Source organism: Herpailurus yagouaroundi, unplaced genomic scaffold (genome assembly GCF_014898765.1).
Source record: "Herpailurus yagouaroundi ecotype Mexico unplaced genomic scaffold, PumYag 139, whole genome shotgun sequence".
Taxonomy (NCBI): domain Eukaryota; kingdom Metazoa; phylum Chordata; class Mammalia; order Carnivora; family Felidae; genus Herpailurus; species Herpailurus yagouaroundi.
This window is the reverse complement of record NW_024412394.1, coordinates 21,567,050-21,586,366: the sequence shown is the minus strand read 5'-3', so window position 1 is coordinate 21,586,366 and position 19,317 is coordinate 21,567,050. Positions and strand designations below refer to the sequence as shown.

Genomic DNA, 19,317 nt, shown 5'->3' with positions numbered 1-19,317 from the left:
ATATATGTTATATGTTATATATGTTATAACATATATATGCATTACATATATAACATATATGTATAGTACATAACATATTATATAATATATATAATATATAATGTATAATTATATAACATATAATATTATATATATTATGTTATAACATATATATATGCAGTACAGCAACTCTTTAATTTTTGTAGACAGAACTGTTGGCAACCATCCTTAAATAAAAATAAAAAATAAAAAAAATAAACAGTCCAATATTGATGGCCTTATTTCACTTTTATGGTGATATTCATCGGCTTACACCTAACAATCTTCAAAACAAGCATGTATCGTAAAGAGAGTGTGGCATTAGTGTAATGTACATATGGCTGAAAATACAGCCTATGAACCTTGTTAGATATATAAGCAGATATGAACATAGCAGTCTGGGCAGGTCATTGTGTTCTCTTTTTAAATGCAATTCCCATAGGTGAATTGATTGATACAGGAGGTGTGTTTTAAATCTACTTAAGTTTATTCCCAAACTCTCTTTTTCACTTCACATGAGAGAAATGGTATCTATGGTAAGAGAAAAAGGAATGGTCTTCACTAGAGAAAAGGGTCAACCTCCTGACCTCAGTATGTTTTAACATGTGTCATTCTATCCCCTTTGACAAATCTGGGTCTTCTTTCGATGAGCTAACCCTCTTGCCTTCCTTTTTGTTTTTCCATTTGTTTTCTGTTTGTCTAGTAATTAAGAGAGTCTTTTCTACTACCAAAGAGGAATGTAATTATGATTTTATGGAGTCTTACATCTTTTAATCTGGTAATACAGATTTTATTAGAAATGATAATAAAGGTGATTAAGGAAACTCATGGTATTTAGTTGATATAATATACAAATTAAAATGCAGATTGAAAGGACCAAATATTTAACACAATATGCATAAAAAACAAAAGATGTATGTATTTTTCTGATTTTTTTTTCTTGTTTACTTGCTTTTAAGCTTTCCAAGACATTTATAACGGCAGTGGGTTGTAGCACATGTAATATATGGTGAAATAATGCTTAATTTTTACTCAAATCATCAGATATGAACAAGGCAAGGATATCTCTTACAAAAAGCTTACACTTAAGGGATATAAAACGTGGCTGTATGTTCTTTTTCAACCTGTTTGAGAAAGTTATTCTGCTGGTAGGTCTGGTGGAGAAAAAGTTGGAGAATGGAGGGATCCAGCTCGTGAGTTACAATTATTTTAAAATAAGGTTGTAGTAAAAGAATGAGCTTGCATATTAATATAGATGTTATATAATATTAATTCAAGCTATGAATACAATCACTTGTTGAGTCGTAAAAACTCCTCAGATAAGAAATGGAATCAATATTAAATAAGTGAATATAATACAGTATTTACCCAGATAAATATTGGAGGCACCGAGTTCTAGAATAATGAGCAGATTCCAGAAAGTATGGCATCCTCTTAAGTAGAAGCATCACAGAGAAGAATGAAAGCATTGAAAGATCAACTTTGCTGAGTAATAATGAGATAAAACAAACAAAACCACATCCAGAAAATAACAAATAAATACAGTGTTGTGTTGTTGAGGGATGAGGAATTGAAATCTTGGCTGTGGAATGAAATCTATTCTCTCCCAATTATATATTGTGGGCTCTTGGGCAAGTTATAGAAACTTACAGACATAAGTAAGGTTGTAAGGATTAGACAAATATGTGCCAAACAAATGAGAGTTAAAGAAATTATCATGTCTTTTGTCATCGGGTAATGCAGCAGGATGATACTTAGTAAACAGAGCCAGATTTTGATCCATTCATATAGTCTTTCATTTAGTATTTATTGAAAGATTTCTTTGGATCAAGCATTCTTTGTGTTAGATGCTAATTAACTATTGTTGATCAAATCCTTGATTGCTGAAAAACATTGTGTAAATATACTAGCTATGAACTAGTCTCTAAGTACAGAACTGTAGGATGTCATTATGTAGGTGGTATGGACATTGAACAAAGATTTATAATGAGCTTTAGAAGACAGACATCTGTTACCGCCTAGCTGTCATCACCCAATTTCTTATTCTTAAATTAGGGATATTAATATTTCACACCTCCCTAGGATTGCTCTTTGAGGTAACTGAGCTTACCTTGTGAATATTTGTGAGCATCATTAGGAGTGCAAAGCTATATAAATATAAGTTTTATTCCATTATTCACTCCAACATGTCCCACGGAATTTACTAGTGCAATTATAATTCAAAGCAATAGGATATAGGAATTTGAGTCATTGGGACAAATCTGCACTGCAACTTTATTTTGTGTGGTATATTTAATATAAAATTTTATTAAACTCTTTGAAAATTTGCCTCCTTAAGGAGTTAGGTTAAATAGCCTGGATTAGAAAACTGAAATTTTATAATAACAGCTGAAATTCTAGCTTTCCACTTTATTATACTAACATCTCACAGGGGATTCCCAAACAGTAGATGACTTTACATAATATGAATTCAATACTTACCTGCATTATGCAGGTGTGTGCTTTAGATTGGATGCTAACCTGTGTCTCAGGCCTTATTTTTAGGACTATAATTTCTTTGGTCTAAATTTCAAAGAAAAAAAATGGTTGTTAATGAAAAATTGCATGATGATTGTTATTTAGAATTTTAAATATTGACTTTAAGAATAGAAAAATACGTTTTTGAATGGCTGGTTGGTTTATACATCATAAAATATGGAAGTCCTCAAGCAGAGTCTGGAACAGTGCAACCTAGTCAAACACATGAACATTGCTGTAGCAAAGCAGTAAATATTTATAGAAAGTGGGATAAATAGAGACTTTAAATTGCCTCAAATCAGCGAATTTCCAGTTCTCCTGCCAAACTAACTTGAAGTTAAACATTCAGTTTTCAGAGCTTTTTGGATTTTGGACTTGTGAATATGAGATTTCAGATCTCTAGTAAAGCATAAATACTTAATAAATTAGGACACGGTAATAATCTACAAGCAGAAGCTGCATAAGAACATAGCTTGGTGGCCTCAACTACTTGAATTCATATTCTTTGGTCTTTATTCTCTCTGCCTCCTCAGTTTTTTTTTTTTTTTTTTTACCTTCAAAGTAGAGATAATCAGAGAACATACCTCATTGGTTGTTACAAAGTAGAATATGTTAATATGAATGAAATGCTTAGAACAGTGCCCAAATATAATGAGGATCAGAAAAGAATAAGTTTGCAGTGAATTAAATTTAGTTCTTTGTAAACAAAAGTTGTGGCGAGTTTTTTTTTTAATTTTATTGTTTATTTTTGAGAGAGAGAGAGAGAGAGACAGAAAGCAAGCAGGGTAGGAGCAGAGAGAGAAGGACACACAGAATCCGAAGCAGGCTCCAGGCTCAGAGCTGTCAGCAGAGAGCCCAACGCGGGTCTCAAACTCACGAACCATGAGATCATGACCTGAGCCAAAGTTGGCTGGTTAATGGGCTGAGCCACCCAGGCACCCAATCGGCAAGTTTTAATATGGCAAGTTTTAAGGCACTTTCAGTTATTAGACATCCAGTTTGTAGACATTTTCTACCCTTACGCATTCCCTCTCACGTACCTGAGTCAGGAGGATGGACAAACAGTACAGAGGGAGATATGTTCATACCAGTCTAAGCTATTGCCAGCAGAAGGTTAGACGGAGAAGTTTAAATTATGGACCAAAATAGCATCCTAAAAATGGGATTGTCTTCCTTATTTAGTGAGAAGCTGATTACTGATCTTCCTGGGAGCAGACCTCTCTTAGGACCAAGATAGTGATACTTAAAAAAACAAAACAAAACAAAACAAAACAAAACAAAACAAAACAAAACAAAACATGCTGAGATGGTGTCAGTATGTGCCCGACTGCCAGAACACTGTTCTTGTCAAGCTTCCCGGGGCCAGGTGTAGATTATATTTTTCTTTGCTGGCTTAGGCATGGGAGGTGGAGGTGAAGATGAGCTCCCTGCCCTCCTAAATGGCCTCCTACTCCTGGGGAAAATAAACTGAAGATTGTTTCGAAGGATGAAGGCCAGGAATCATGCATTCCTTTGTCATGAGCTTCCTCTAGACATGGAACCTATCTGGTCCTGGAACTCAGAGTTCTAGCAGCCATGGCCTCCACCCTCATTCCTGGTTGGTCGTGACCCTCTTATCTTTTCCTTAATATTAATCCTTCCTCTTGTTTAGGACCCCCAAGTTTCACATAATTACAGCAGTGTTGACATGATTTCAATGATGCACCTAAAGATATTTTCCTATCTTCCTGCAATTTTTGAAACTTAGGAGTTCATTTACGCAACTTACCCATTTTTTATCTTCTTGTAACAAAATTTTAGCAATAGAACACATCACTGGAAATATGTAGAAGTATTATTGTAGGCTGTAATTGTGAGGCACCTTGTGCCCAGTGCTTTGCAGTGTAATTTTTGTGATCCTGACCTATATATTATCTTAGATAACAGAGAGATTTTGAGCAAGCTACCAATACTGAGAAACATAACTCCACCACACGATAGTGCATTACTAAAAATGAGTCCTTTGCATAGGTAATTTCTTACGATGGTTTTTGGTGTTCAGTGGATATAGTATCAAATAATATACTATTTTACAAAGCCAGGTTATACAATAACATGCCTCACACTTACTACCCGAATTCTTCAGCATTCCATAATGTTCCCAAGAGGAAAAGTTCTCGGACTTCACTTGGTGGGAAGGTTGCTGAAGGGGGAAAATATGTTTTCCTCTCTATTTTGGGTAAGAACAGACAGAAGTCTTTGGAAGCCTTTATGCTGCCCCATGGATAAGGAGGTTATACCAAACAATGTATAAGAAGTAATAAAAGTGTTTTTTTTTTTTTAAACAAAAGAAGGACATTTCATTTGCTGAAAGGAGAGTAAAAAATTCTGGGGAAGGCATTTTAGAAATAATCCCTCTCGTGAACATGAATTTACTTTATTTACTTGACCTTTGCAATGTCATAAACATAGTTCTTATGCTCCTGCAATTTCTCAGTCCTCCTTGCTATTTTCCTCCCTCAGCTGTGCTAAATCTCATCACTGACTTCACCTGGAACCCTGGGGGTTTCTATTGCATATCTCTAACTCCTGTATGAACCCCTCTGTGTTCTGGTACCTGATAAAATAGTAGTAATCATTTTACAACCTTCGCTTTTATTTTTTTAAAAAAAAATTTTTTTCAACGTTTATTTATTTTTGGGATGGAGAGAGACAGAGCATGAACGGGCGAGGGGCAGAGAGAGAGGGAGACACAGAATCGGAAACAGGCTCCAGGCTCGGAGCCATCAGCCCAGAGCCCGACGCGGGGCTCGAACTCACGGACCGCGAGATCGTGACCTGGCTGAAGTCGGACGCTTAACCGACTGCGCCACCCAGGCGCCCCTCAACCTTCGCTTTTAAAAACATTTTTGGATACCCTTTCTAGTTAGGATCCAAGAATTTGTATGAAACCACAGAGGTTATATTGCTTTTGAAATAAAGGTTGTTGGTTTGTGGAATTTCCTTCAACTGGAAACATGTATGAGCCTGCGGTTCCAGTGTTTTCCCAGTTTTATAATATCCTACTTGCTTGTTTTCATCTTCAAAGCAGGAGAATTTACCATTAATTTCCATATTTTATAAAGGATTAACTTTTTTCCTTCCCTTTTTTTTTTTCTTTTCCAGTTGAAAGAGACAAGGATTTTTCTCACCAGCGAAGGCATTACAAAGAATTCAGGTTTGATCTGACTCAAATTCCTCATGGGGAAGCAGTGACAGCAGCTGAATTCCGGATATACAAGGACCAGAGTCATAGTCGATTTGAAAATGAAACCATTAAGATTAGCATATATCAGATCATCAAGGAATACACTAATAGGTAACAACTCTATGTCTAACTTACTATCCTAGCAAATGAATTGTAGTTAAGTCCATTGATAATCATGTGATCTATCATGTTATGTTTTCTTTGGGTGTAATGACATTCAAAGCCAGGTGTAGACACATTGAAAGTAAGAGTAATGGATCCGAAGAGTGCCTTCCACGTTCCCCACCTTCTCCTTCCTCCTAACACCAATCTGTGCACTGGATGGTCCCGTGCTTCCCCCATGTTTGCTTTCCAGTCCCCTTGTCTCCTTTTGTAAATGAGAAAACTTTCGTTTTAGTCAGCACACACAAAATTTATAATTGAAATGATTTAAATCACTTGCTGTTTTCTTTTTTTTTTTTAAGTTGGAGAAGAGACCCTTTATTTCTCACTGGCATGGATGTAAATTATATGTGTGTTGTTATGTGTATTTTGATGCAAGGCACTATATTTGCAACATTCTGCCCATTAACCTGTATTTCTTCTGTCTACAAAATGGTTAATTCAAAATGTTGCAAAAAATGGACAGGTAGTCTGAAATACAAAATATATGAAAACTTCAGTTGATAATTACTGCAAATGAACCATCAAATAGAAGAGTTGAAAAGAAAGCTTAGCAGAGTTGTCTGACCTTTCATCCACTGAAGAAATCTCTTGGGTAAAACCTTCATGGGTGATTAGCCACCTTTGTTGGACAGCTCTCATATGTAGTTTTTTCAAACTCTCATTGATTATTTATTTATTTATTTATTTTATTTTTTTATTTCTTCAAATTTACATCCAAGTTAGCATAGAGTGCAACAGTGAAATGTTAAGGTGAAATCTGGTTCCATTTATCAGATCTAGATCATCCCTCTGGTGAAATAGTATGTCTTTCTTTGATGAGATATTTAAAGACAGCTATCTTGTCCCCTCCAAGGCTCCTCCCTCTCCTTGAAAATTTCTAGACCCTGACATTTAGATTTTTCTTGGTTTTGGAGAGTGCCAGAGGTCCCAATGGATGTTCAATGGGACATTGGTCCCTCACAATACTCAACGAAGAAAAAAGAATAAAAAGCTTCTGAGGTTAAATGCATTTGAAAATCCTACCTGCTAGACCTTTCTCTAGATTCACAATGCACATCATATATTAAAGTCTTAGAAAGGCTTTATAAGTAAGGAAACCTAGTCTTCTTCAAAATTATCTCATTATGGAATCTTTTCCTTTGGGTGCATAATACTTAATGCCCATGAAACCCTGGTTCAGCAGGACATACTTTGATTAAGTGCTGATCTTATTTTGAGAGCAGGAATTCCATGGCAGAAAGATTTGTATTCCTTTCTTAACTCTAACACTTACTAGCTATTTGTCTGTGGGTGAGTTTTCGGTTGTTTATTTAAATTTCAATTCAGTGGTTTCATTTATAAAATGAGTATACTAAGGGGCGCCTGGGTGGCTCAGTCGGTTAAGTGTCTGACTTCAGCTCAGGTCATGATCTCGTGGTTCGTGAGTTTGAGCCCTGAGTTGGGCTCTGTGCTGACAGCTTGGAGCCTGGAGCTGCTTCGGATTCTGTGTCTCCTCTCTCTCTGCCGCTCCCCTGCTTACACTCTGTCTCTCTCTCTCAAACATAAATAAACATTAAAATATTTTTTAAAAATTAAAAAAAAAACGAGTATACTAAGTTTTTTGTTGTTGTTGTTAGAGACAGAGCCTGGCATACTACATTATTTTTTTAGTACTAAATAATGATGGTACCTTAAAATTAAGTGATGAGAATTTGAAATAATACTCCATGTATTATTTAATTATATTTCTGTAACTAACAAATATTTTATTTATAATTCTGTTTTTCTATGTTTGTTTCCACATTTGGATTGTGAGCTCCTTAAAGAAAGGATAGTGTCTTAAGTAGTTTCTTTTTTTTAATCCTCGGCACTTAATTTGCTTGATATGAATTAGTTTTCAAATTACTATTGTCCATGATTGGGATAATACTCCATTAACATATCTCAAAATGCTTGAATTGTCTCTATTTTTTTGTCATTCACAATAGTTATGCACACAGAATTTGTAGTTGCTTATTTCATAACCACCCAAGTGGTTTTTACAGGAACCACTGGTATGCCAGATCTCTACCTCTAGAATATACTTATTATGTGAATCTAAATACAGACTTTTACAATGATCACAATTTGATGTCCTAACCTTTAATCAGGTCTATTGTTCTGTCTGCTCAGGATATTTTTGAATGTTATCCATTGAACCAGCCATCCATTTAGCTTTCTTTCACCTCTAAGTATGTGAACTGTATAATTTAAGACATAATACACATGATGAAAAGAAAAGACTAATAGAAAAGACTATCGATAATAGTTTATACATTCATTTCTGATGAACCCATGCTGATTTTTATGAATAACACATCTGGGAATATTTATGGGTGTTGATGCTTACTTTATCAGACTTCACAATTTTGAGAATTTCTATTTCTTTAAATATGGGACATTTGTTTATCTTGAAAGTTTGTTATCTAATTATACATGATTTAAAAAATATTACTCTCAATGTTTCTATAGCTACATTTGTATGCTTTTTCAGTACTCTTGGGTATAAGTTGGCTAAGTCTTTACTTCTTTTAACATGTATTTAAATCTAAGACACAGGATTTCCTAATGTCCTTGATATTTTCCCTACATCTTTGAAAAGTGATTTCTAAAATACATGTATATATTGATCAATTCTCAAATATTTGTATTTGTATTTGATATTCTCAAATATTTGTATTTGATATTCTGAACTCTAGGATGGCATAGATTGAATAGATTGGTATCCAACTTACTGAATAGCATTTATTAAAATTCAATTCAGTAAATTCAATTCCATATTCATTCTATCAAGTTCACACACTTGAAATCTACTATCACATATTGTTGCTAAATCATCCTGTAAGTTTATGCTATACTTATTATTTTCTGTGGGTTTTATTTTTGCCACTTGTCTTTTTCAATATCCAAAATATACAAACTCCCACACGTATACCCTACATTTCAATTTTATATTCTATTGATCAGGTGAGAGAATCTCTGGAATAGTGCTTTCTTTTTCTTTGAAATTGGCATTCACCCATTACTTGGTGTTCATTAATCTACAGTGTAAGAAGATGCAGTCCTAGGTTCTTGTCTATACATCCAGGAGTCACGTTTTGCACTCTTCTTTTTGTTCCGAAGAAATAGATTTAAGGGACGGATGATATACAAACAGTACATGTAATTCTTCGAATATTTCAGGTGTCCGTGTAGGATTTCAGCCAGCACAGAAAGTAGTCATGTATAGCAATAACAGCATGGAGTTTGGAATTTCCCTATGGGGAAATTGCTGTATATCTTAGGGTCTCCGTTTACAAATATGAAAAGAATAAAAGTAATAATAAGTATTTCAGAACAATAAAAGTATTTGAGATGATTTGGGAAGAACTAGTGCTTATCACAGTACAAAGACCATAGCTGATACTTTATAAATACATTGGTCAATATATACTCATATAGTTCAGTAGGAGCACCTAGTTTACTAGGTTTAGAGGATGGCATACATAGGTTAACCAAAAGTAGGTGGTTATTATGATAATAATAGCTACCATTTACTGACACCTATTTTTATGTAAAGATCAAGTAAGTCATATGATGCCAGGTGCCTTTACTTCATGAAAAAATCACCTGATCTTTGATTCATATAAAAGGAATTAGTATGCTTTTAAGTTTAATAATGAAATGAATACCACCCAACTTGCTAGCAACACCAATGAAGCTGTCTCCGAAAGCAAATGGTAAATAAATAAAGCTCTTATTTAAAATACTGCTGAAGAGTGGTGGAGATGGGAGATTACTTATTTATGAATTTATTTTACAGGAATATCAGAGATGTAGACAAATTGGACACAGATTCACATATAAGTGTTTATTACAGCATTAGTGTTGGCAATTGCATAAATTGAGAATATTTCAGTTGAGTGTTAAACAGGAGGTAAGAAGTTACACTTTGTTTTCTGAAAAACAGAGATACTATACTTTATATAGCCAGTAGAAATTAGGTTTTAAAAATATTGGATAACACTGGAAGGTTCTCAGATTATAACATTAGTTGACTAAAAGTATGATATATGATTATACTAATTTAAAATAAACTCATGTGGAAAACAGATCAGATGGAAGCACCAAGTGTTTATTGCAGACTTGTGGGTTTGAAATTTTAATTCTTACCTTTTTGTGTACTTTTGAAATTTTTTATAACAAACATTATTTTTATAATTAGAAACAAACATAATTCTAGTTGAGAGGGAGAGAGAATAATGAAACAACTTTATGCTACACATTTCTCTACAAAATAGCCTTCCCAAACTTCTCCAGCTTGAGACCGGCAAAAACCAAATCAAAATGAAACTAAACAAAACACCAGCATTTAACAATAAGTAGCTCTTATTTTTAATTAAGCCATGGAAGGCATTTTCCCCATACAGAATATGGAGAGAGATAAAGAAATAGATATATTTTTTTCCTCTATACTAAGGAAAGTTTTTCTGCAACAGAGAGCTTTGACTTTAACTCTGTGAAGGTGAGGAAGAATAGATTAAAAATAATTTACAAATCATGTGATCACAGTTAAAACAGAAAGAATTTCAATTTTAAAAAGTACTTTTGAAATTCAAATGTTATTATATTTTGTTTAGTGTTGATTATCTACAGTTTTATATATTTCCTAGATCAAGAACCAAAATAGGCATAGGAAAAGAAACCAGTACCTCTGGCCAATTTAAAAGCTGGGGTCATCTCTTAAAGCTTCTACCTTCAGGCTTACGGGTTTTACCTAGATATTTTTTTCAGTTTTATTTATTTAGAGGTGCCTAGGTGGCTCAGGTGGTTAAGCGTGGGACTCTTGATTTTGGCTCTGGTCATGATATCATGTTTTTGTGAGATCAAGCCCCATGTCTGTTGGGCTCTGTGCTGACATCTCTGAGCTGCTTCTCTCTCTTTCTTTGCTCCTCCCCTGCTTTCTCTTTGTCTCAAAATAAATAAATTAATTACAAAAAGTGTATTTATTTACGTAGTCTCTATATCCAACGTTGGACTCAAACTTACGACCCCAAGATCAAGAGTTGTGTGCTCTTCCAACTGAGCCATCCAGGCACTCCTACTTAGTGTTTTGAATTAAACTCAAAAAAATTAAAAAGCTGGTACAGATTGTGTTATTTAATACAGTGCATTCAACAATGCATATATGTGTATATGTATATGTATATGTATATACATATATGTATATGCATTGTTGAATGCACTGTGTTAAATATATAAGGCTTACTTTCCCTAACGTATTATCAAGGAGTGTTGTGGTGGGGATTCTTGAAGTAATTCAGATTGATGTTTTATAGATATGTTTTCTACTCAAGACATTGTCTGATCTATTAACCATCTAGTGTGTGAATTTTTTGACAGCATTAATGAATCAAAAAATTTTTAATGCCCCATTATGTCATCTCTTTCACAGCTATTTATCTTAGCAAGACTTAAAAGTCTTAAAATGATATATTCTAGTTCTACCATCTCCCACCTCCCCCATTTATTCCTACTTGTATTTAAATGTGTGCAATTTAACAGAGTGTTCTGATATTTATCCAGATTTTTATTTTTCTTGGTTAAAAAGTTAACACACTTTGCATCATTTCACTGATTTAATCTTTTCATATAAGGCTGACAGCCCCAAATTCTATATAGAAGGCATTGCTCTTCAGTCACACCTCATATATCTGGCATTATTGGGAAATGAGGTTTCCACATGATTGAATTTTCCAGATAATTCAGCTGAGATCGGCATGCTTTTGCTGAGCTCCTACCATGTAGCTAGCACAAGGGACAGGAGGCCGAGTAAATAAAATCCCAAAAGCCCACAGCCCGAGGGCCAGGGGCTGTGGTGGGCCTGCCGCACACAGACTTTAATAACTATGATACAATGTGCTAAGCACTATGATGTAAGTATGCACTAAGTGTTGTGGAAACACAAATGAAGGGGAAATTAATTCTTCATGTGGGAAGGTGAGGGATCTTAGGGGAATCCACTGAGAGGGGTGCACCCTTGAGCTGGGCCTTTGGAGATGAGTAGGAATTTTCTATAAGGAGAGAGCAATTGAGAGGGAAGGAGGGAGAGAGAGAGAGAGAGAGAGAGAGAGAGAGAGAGAGCGAGACAGGGAAACAGGGAGGGGGACATGTCCTAGAAGAAATATTCCTAAACATTAAAATGTTTAAATGTTTAAATGTATAAATTAAATAATACAAAGAAAACTATCAGGGCCAGTGTTACTGCTACTAAGAATAGCAGCCAGCACTTCACCATTTAATGGGCACTCACCATGTGTCTGGCACTGTACTAAATGCTTTACTTGAATTAATTTTTTCGCATGTATACACACACACACACACACACATATATGCCTATATGTATGTGAAAAAATTCATATCTATATACCTATATATGTGTGTGTGTGTGTATATATATGTATTATGTATAATTCAACCTTTTGCTAATGTTCTGCTATGAATATACATTTTTGTACTCCATTGCAAAAACATCTGAAGCTAGCCTGCTCGATGTCATTAGCCACCTTCACTACTTGGATATATTTAGTTAAGCTGTCATCGTTCCAGTTCACAGTCAGCTTCATATTTACATCATCTCCCGATCCTGCAACTCTAAGATTTGTGATTCTTCTGTGGAGGTACTTCAGAACGTACATTGACAATTTCTACTCGGGAAGATTTCATGGGCTCTTGAGAGCAGGATAGCAGAGGAGGACACTTGGTGGTTGATGACCTTTTACTAAGTATACAGGATCGTAGGTACACAAGTATAGCTTAAATTTCTTCACTGTGCAGGGATTTGCGTTCTAGTTCAGTGGTTCTCAGCTTGGGTGATTTAGCCCCCCCAGGAAACACTTAGCAATTTCTGGAGACATTTTTGACTGTCACAGTTGGTGAGGGTGGAAAGATGGGGTGCTCCTGGCATCTAGTGGGTGGAAATGCTAGGGTAAACCTTTTACAATGGACAGGACAGCACCTCCACACAATAAAGAATGATCTGATCCAAAATGTCCATAATGCTGAGGTTGAGAAGTCCTTCTATTTATGTATTAATGTATTTATGTATTTATGTATTTATTTTTAAAATTTCTTTATTTTTGAGAGAGTGAGAGCAGAGCGTGAACGGGGGAGAGTAAGAGAAAGAGGGAGACACAGAATCTGAAGCAGGCTCCAGACTCTGAGCTGTCAGCACAGAGCCCGATGCAGTTCTTGAACCCATGAATGCAAGATTATGACCTGAGCCAAAGTCGGATGTTTGACTGAGCCACCCAGGCACCCCAAGAAATCCTGCTCTTTTTATAGATTTAAGTTATAAATTTAAACACAGGAATAAAGTGCTGTCAAGTCAATTTTATTTGACTAATTTCATATTTTGGGTCCTGAGAATCATAGCAAGGAAGAGTTTTTAGAGGTCTTAGAGTTTGGGGTGCATGGTGCTTTGGACACATGGCTCATTGATGAGGGGGAATTAAATGTGGTGGGACTATCTTTCTGATCGTCTTACTTCCTTATATCTTGTTGAATGATGGGGCCTCTGTATATATATATATCCAGTAGCACATGTTTGGATTTCTCTGCAGGGGAAAAATATGGGATGATGTCATGCCAGGAAACCTGTTAAACATTAACAATATCTTGGCAATTAAAAAAAATCTGCAGAGAGAAAACTGAACTTTCATAGTGGGAATTCAACTTTTTTTCCCATTTTTGCCATGTGTGTCATCCAATTTCATCTAATATTGCTATTTTACCAGTTTGCATCTGTACTTTTGAAATGTAAATACAGCATTGCATCAGATATTCTGAAAATTGGTGCCCTGTAAGATTCATAGCATTTTACTATTTCACATTTGTTTTGGTAGAAAAAAACACTTGAAAATATCAATCAGCTAACAAATTCTAACACTTTTAAGTTACAGCTGCTTGTGAGAGAAACTTCTGACATTATGAACTCCAGAGAATATAATTTATTAATTTGTTGTCCCTTGTTCATGTATTCCATACCAGAGCTGGACAGTGGGCTCCTTAAGTGGTGTTATGGTATGTATGTCAAACACCCAGAGGAAGATGTATGATGCTTTCTCCTTGGGTGGCCATCATTACATTTTTGTTGGACTTGGTAAGCTATCCAAAGGCAAAGGGTGAAGGAAGGAGGTGAAATACTTACAATAGTAGAAATTTTGGAAAAACTGGAGATGTCCTGTGGACTGTAAGGTTCATGACTTATGGAAGTAAAGTACTGAAACTTTTCTTCCAAATGTATCTGTGTTTCTTCCAGACAATTTCTGAAAGCTTTCCTTGACCAGGTTGAGTGCTTCTTGGTTAGATTATAGAATGGTTATACTCTTGGGTAACTATTTCTTTTCTCTGTCTCTCTTATATATATATATATATATATATATATATATATATATATATACACACACACACATATATACACACATATATACACATGTAGAAATAGATATTGAAACTATAACAATCTGGGGAATGTTTCTGCCTCAATATTTCTTGTTATGGTTTATACAAATAATTTTACTTCTTTTGATAAATGTTCCACTGAATTTTTTTCTTCTAATTGATTCAGATATAAAGGTTCAGTATGGATTATTATGCATCGAAAAATTTTACTAAATTTAAATGAATTAATACCTATACCCCAAATTTGTAAGTGTAGGTTATTAAAGAAATTTCACAGTAAAAATTGCATAAATCACTTCTTATCCTAATTATTCTATCAAGCATAATGCACACAACTTATTATATACATACATACATGCAATAAATGTGTTTTGCTAAGAAAATAGCAATGGTAGTCATTTGCGTAGCATTTTTTTATTTGTGTATCTTTTCATACCTACAATATATTTATAGAGGTAGATATTTTAATCTTTATTTAAAGAAGAAAAAAACAAGCTCAGAAAGGTAACTTGAAGGGAATAATTATTTTTCTAGTACTAAACAAAGCCTATGTATAGCAAGTCATTGTTGAAATTAAGCAGATAACAACTCCACCTACAACTATGATTCTTGCTTTATAAAGGAAGGCTTATAATAATGAGGTTCATCATAGTATCCATGAGTTCTACTCCTTCTGCTTAAGTAATAAGAAAGTATTTGCTATAAGTCTGTGATACAGTATCCTGATAAAACAGATTTCAGCAAAAGATGATTGGGAGTCCCATGTAAGGACTCATCCAATACGTGTTAGTTTACCCAATTCCCTTTGCTAAGAAGTGATTTCTTTTATAAACAAGTTTTACATGCGAAACCAAGGATAGTGTTACAAAGAAGTAACCAAGCATATGCCTATTTTGGAAGATTTTCAGTGTTGTATATGCATATTTCTTCTTGTGTTAAAAATAGTACGAGTTGTTTTGTCTTCTAAATGTGAATTTAAATGGGTCCTATCAATACCCTCACTTCTCTTGCTAAAACTTCTCTTGCTAAACTAAAAATTCCTCTACTTGACTCTGTTTGCTCCTTTTGTCCCAAATTCCATGCTATTTCTCTTTTCCTCATTTTATCCAAACTCACTGATATAAAACTTCCCTTTAAATTCCTTCACTTTCTTATATTTATTCACCCCTCAACTCCTGCAATTTGATTCCCATAATTCCACTCTCTTGATCATCTACAAACAGCCTCCTTGTTACCAAATCTTATAGACACATTTTCATTCTTTGATGCTGCCTACAACCTCCTATTTAACACATGAAATATCTGTATTTGTAAGAAACAACCAAAAAATTTGGATGGCTTAATGCAACAGAAATTTGTTCTCTAACTGTTCTGGAGGCTGGAAGTCCAAAATCAAGGTATTGGTAGGTCCATATTCCTTCTAAAACCTCTAAGAGAGGATCCTTTCCTCCTTCTTCCAGCTTCTGGTAGCCCCCAAAGTTCCTTGGCTTTGTCAGCATAATTCCCATCTCTGCTTTCATCTTCATCTTCCTTCTGTGTGTGTCTATCTATGTCTCTTCTCTTTTTATAAGGAGAGCAGCCATACTGGACTAGCCCCACCGTAAGAACCTCATCTCAACTTGATTATACTGTAAAGACACTATTTTCAAATAAGATCACATTTATGGGTGCCAGGGATTAGGACTTCAACATACCGTATGCATTCAATGCGTACCAGGGAGTGTGTCAGTTAGTCTCAGATAAGAGAAATAGAACTACATGAATGATAAGGAATAAGGGACTTATTACAGTGATTTGTCTTTCTGCAATCGTGGGACCTGGCTAAAGAGTTTAGGTGAGGCCGTTGCTTCTGCATCTGGTGATGAGTCTGAAGTCTATAATACAGGCAACTGGTAAGGGAAATGGATGTGGAGTAGGAGAGAATGAGGAGAACTTGAAACCTGGGAGGATAAGCGCAAACTCCAAAGACATTGGGGAACCATTCTAATTCTCAGAAATGCCAACTTCAGTGATGTGGGTGACCTGCAGGGGTAGCTGGTGAACTTCACCGTGAGCTCCACATACCTCTTGCTCAGGATGTGCAGAAGGTGAAGGGGGTGATCTGGCAGGAGGAATTGTGGGTCAGGATTTGGAGAAACTGATGTTGCTGAGATCCAGAGGAAGCTCGAAGAGCTGTAGGCCCAGCTGTTCCCCACAACAAGGTGAGCCAGCTGATCAGCGACAACGCATGTGAGCAGGAGGAGAGAGTCTGGCCCTCTACCAAACTTCCAAGCCTAAACTTGGCTGCTGCTTTGCTTCTACTCCTGCACAAACTTCTTATATGGCTCACTGTAACACAGAACCAAACAGGGAAGAGAGTTCTGCAAGTCTGGGTTTCAGTGGAGCTGATTTGACAAAGTATGAAGCCGTAGCGGTCCATCTTTGTTGAATTGGCACAAACATACATTTTATAACCATCCACACTTTCCAAAAAATATAAGAGTAAAATCATTCTCTGCTTTTTTATCCATCTTTGGATGTTGTTCATTCCTTTTCTAGCTGGGTCATATTGCCCCTTTGATATCCTGTCACTTCAATATGAAATATAAGGTTAGCTACTATCAAAACTACCTAAACTATATGGTAGGCAGAGGGGGAAGGGAAAAAAAGAATTGGTTAATATGTGTACAAATACATTAATATCAAAATAAGAAAGTAATACTCATACCCATTACAACCTTCACTTCTATAACTGGTCACATGGTTGAGACAGGTATTTATAACTTCCTTCTTCTGTTATGTAATCTTTACCTTTTTGTTTTCCCTAAGCACTACTGTTGGTCATTGTTCCTTGCCTAGTGAAGTAAACAAAACATTCATTCTTGAAGTGTCTGGGCTATTAGCGGTAATGCCTGCATTCAGCTGTAGTTTTCCATTGACCTTTATCACTGGACATGGGAATACTAAGAGGTAATATCATATATTTCGGATATTCTCCTTTTCCACACTGTGGTAGCATCAACGTGGTTTCCTTTTGACATTTAGGATCAATTAACCCACAGACTAAAGCAGCCCTTTCTCAACTTGTTGATTCACTGGCATGAGGAGTCCAAAGTGACCCCAGGCTGTCTCAATGTCTAATTTAATGGACCACTGCTAAGGCTACCAATGGTACCATTCCACTCTTGGGAACTAAGAGCTCTGGACCAACAGAGCCCAACATTTTGGTGCCAAGCAGCAAAATTTTCGCTAGCTGAATCAGGAAGAGTGAGGAGAAGAGCCACTCCTGTTTCTACCCCTTGATTTCTAGAGCCAGGAGAGAGGGCTATGAGAGAAATAGTCTTACATCGGTTGCTGGTTTAGAGCATACAAAGCTTCCTGAGGATATTAGTCCATTTGCACAAGATACTGACGAACAACTGGTGGCACAACTGAGTCTTCAAACAGGCCATTCCATCATCTTGCCAGGCCATCTGCTGCAAGGTGATGGGACACATGGTGAGACCAGAGAATTCTATGACATGAGCCACTCTGCTCTTCATTTGCTGTTAAATCAACTTTTTGATCAGAAGCAGCATTAAAATTCCATGACAGTTAATAAGGCATTCTATAAGTGCATGGGTAGTGATTTTGGCAGAAACCTTATGGGCAGAGAAGGAAAATATATATTCAGAATGCCTATTCCAGTGAGGACAAGTACTGCCATCCTGTGATGTAAGTGCTTCAATCTAATTGACCAAACACAAGGTAGCTGTCTAATCCCTCTGGACAATGATACTATAAGGATTTAGAGTAGGGATTTGACCTTATGCAATTGTGGAAGATAGTTAAACAGTTTAAGTAAGGCTGTTGCTCCGCATTTGGTGCTGAGCCCGAGGTCCTCAGGAAAGACTAGAAGAAAAGACGGGTGTGAGTTGGGAAAAAGAAGGGCAAAGTAGAACCTGTGAGGTTGGTCTCGTAACCATAAGGACAACCAAATTGGAACCTATCTTCAAGGTTCAATTTCGATGATGCAGATTATTTCCTAGCTACCAAATCTTTCCTCATAGATGTGTCCAGATGCCTGATGCTGGATTCAGAGGAACTGAATAAGGAGATTTCAATGGGATCTGCAGCTGCCCACACCAATAAGGTGAACCAGCAAATCTCAACAGTATGCCTAAGCTGTAATAACACTTGATCATACAAAAGTCTTCTAAGCATAAACATGGTTACTGCCTCACTTTTACTTTCCAAATATTAACCAAATTTCTTTTGTGGCCAACCCAGGTCCAGAACCTTATAGGATAGCTGCAGTTGAGTTAAACTGATGTTGTATAAAACCTACACTAGGAGTCAATGAATGTTAAATTGAAAGAATGAATAAATGAATGGCTGGGTAAATAGATTTGCAAAATGTCTCAGGTCACTCCTTGGCCCCAATTCTACCATCTTGTTTTAGGGTGGTGGCTCAGCTCAACCTTTTAGTATTCCAATTCAAATCCAGTGATCTTCCTGTAGGACAGCAGTCAAAGTATAGTTTGGGACTAAAGGGAGCTGCCATGATATATGAGAAATTGTTCTGAAAATGAAGTATGGATGAACCTGGGAACTGGTCCTCCAACTGCCTGAGTAATCATAGGACTAGTTTGATTGCCTTTTAAATTTTCTCATCAATAAAATAACAATTCAGCTAAGTAATTTATATCTCACTTAGTTCCAGTACTCTTTGATATGTTTTGGTTACCTTCAGAGGTAGAATCCCAGACTAGCTGATTTCACATCAGGCATTCTTGGTCATAATTTTTATTTTAGTTTTATAATGAGAATACTCTCATTATTCAACTATTTAGACAGTAGAGGAAGTTAACATTTCACACATTTAAAACTACATGCATAGTGTGCTACTATGCACATGTTTGGATACTTATATGGGCGTACTTATATGCCTGATTATAAAGAGAACACATAAT

At 35.8% G+C, this 19,317-nt stretch overlaps 1 protein-coding gene across 1 annotated transcript in view; it reads left to right on the top strand.

Moving 5' to 3' along the window:
* Positions 1–19,317, top strand: part of BMP5 (bone morphogenetic protein 5) — a 116,307-nt gene that overhangs the window by 53,611 nt on the left and 43,379 nt on the right. Inside the window, exon 2 of the mRNA XM_040473801.1 lies at positions 5,680–5,872. Within this exon, the coding sequence (XP_040329735.1) occupies positions 5,680–5,872 (193 nt within the window). The remainder of the gene's footprint in view (positions 1–5,679; positions 5,873–19,317) is intronic.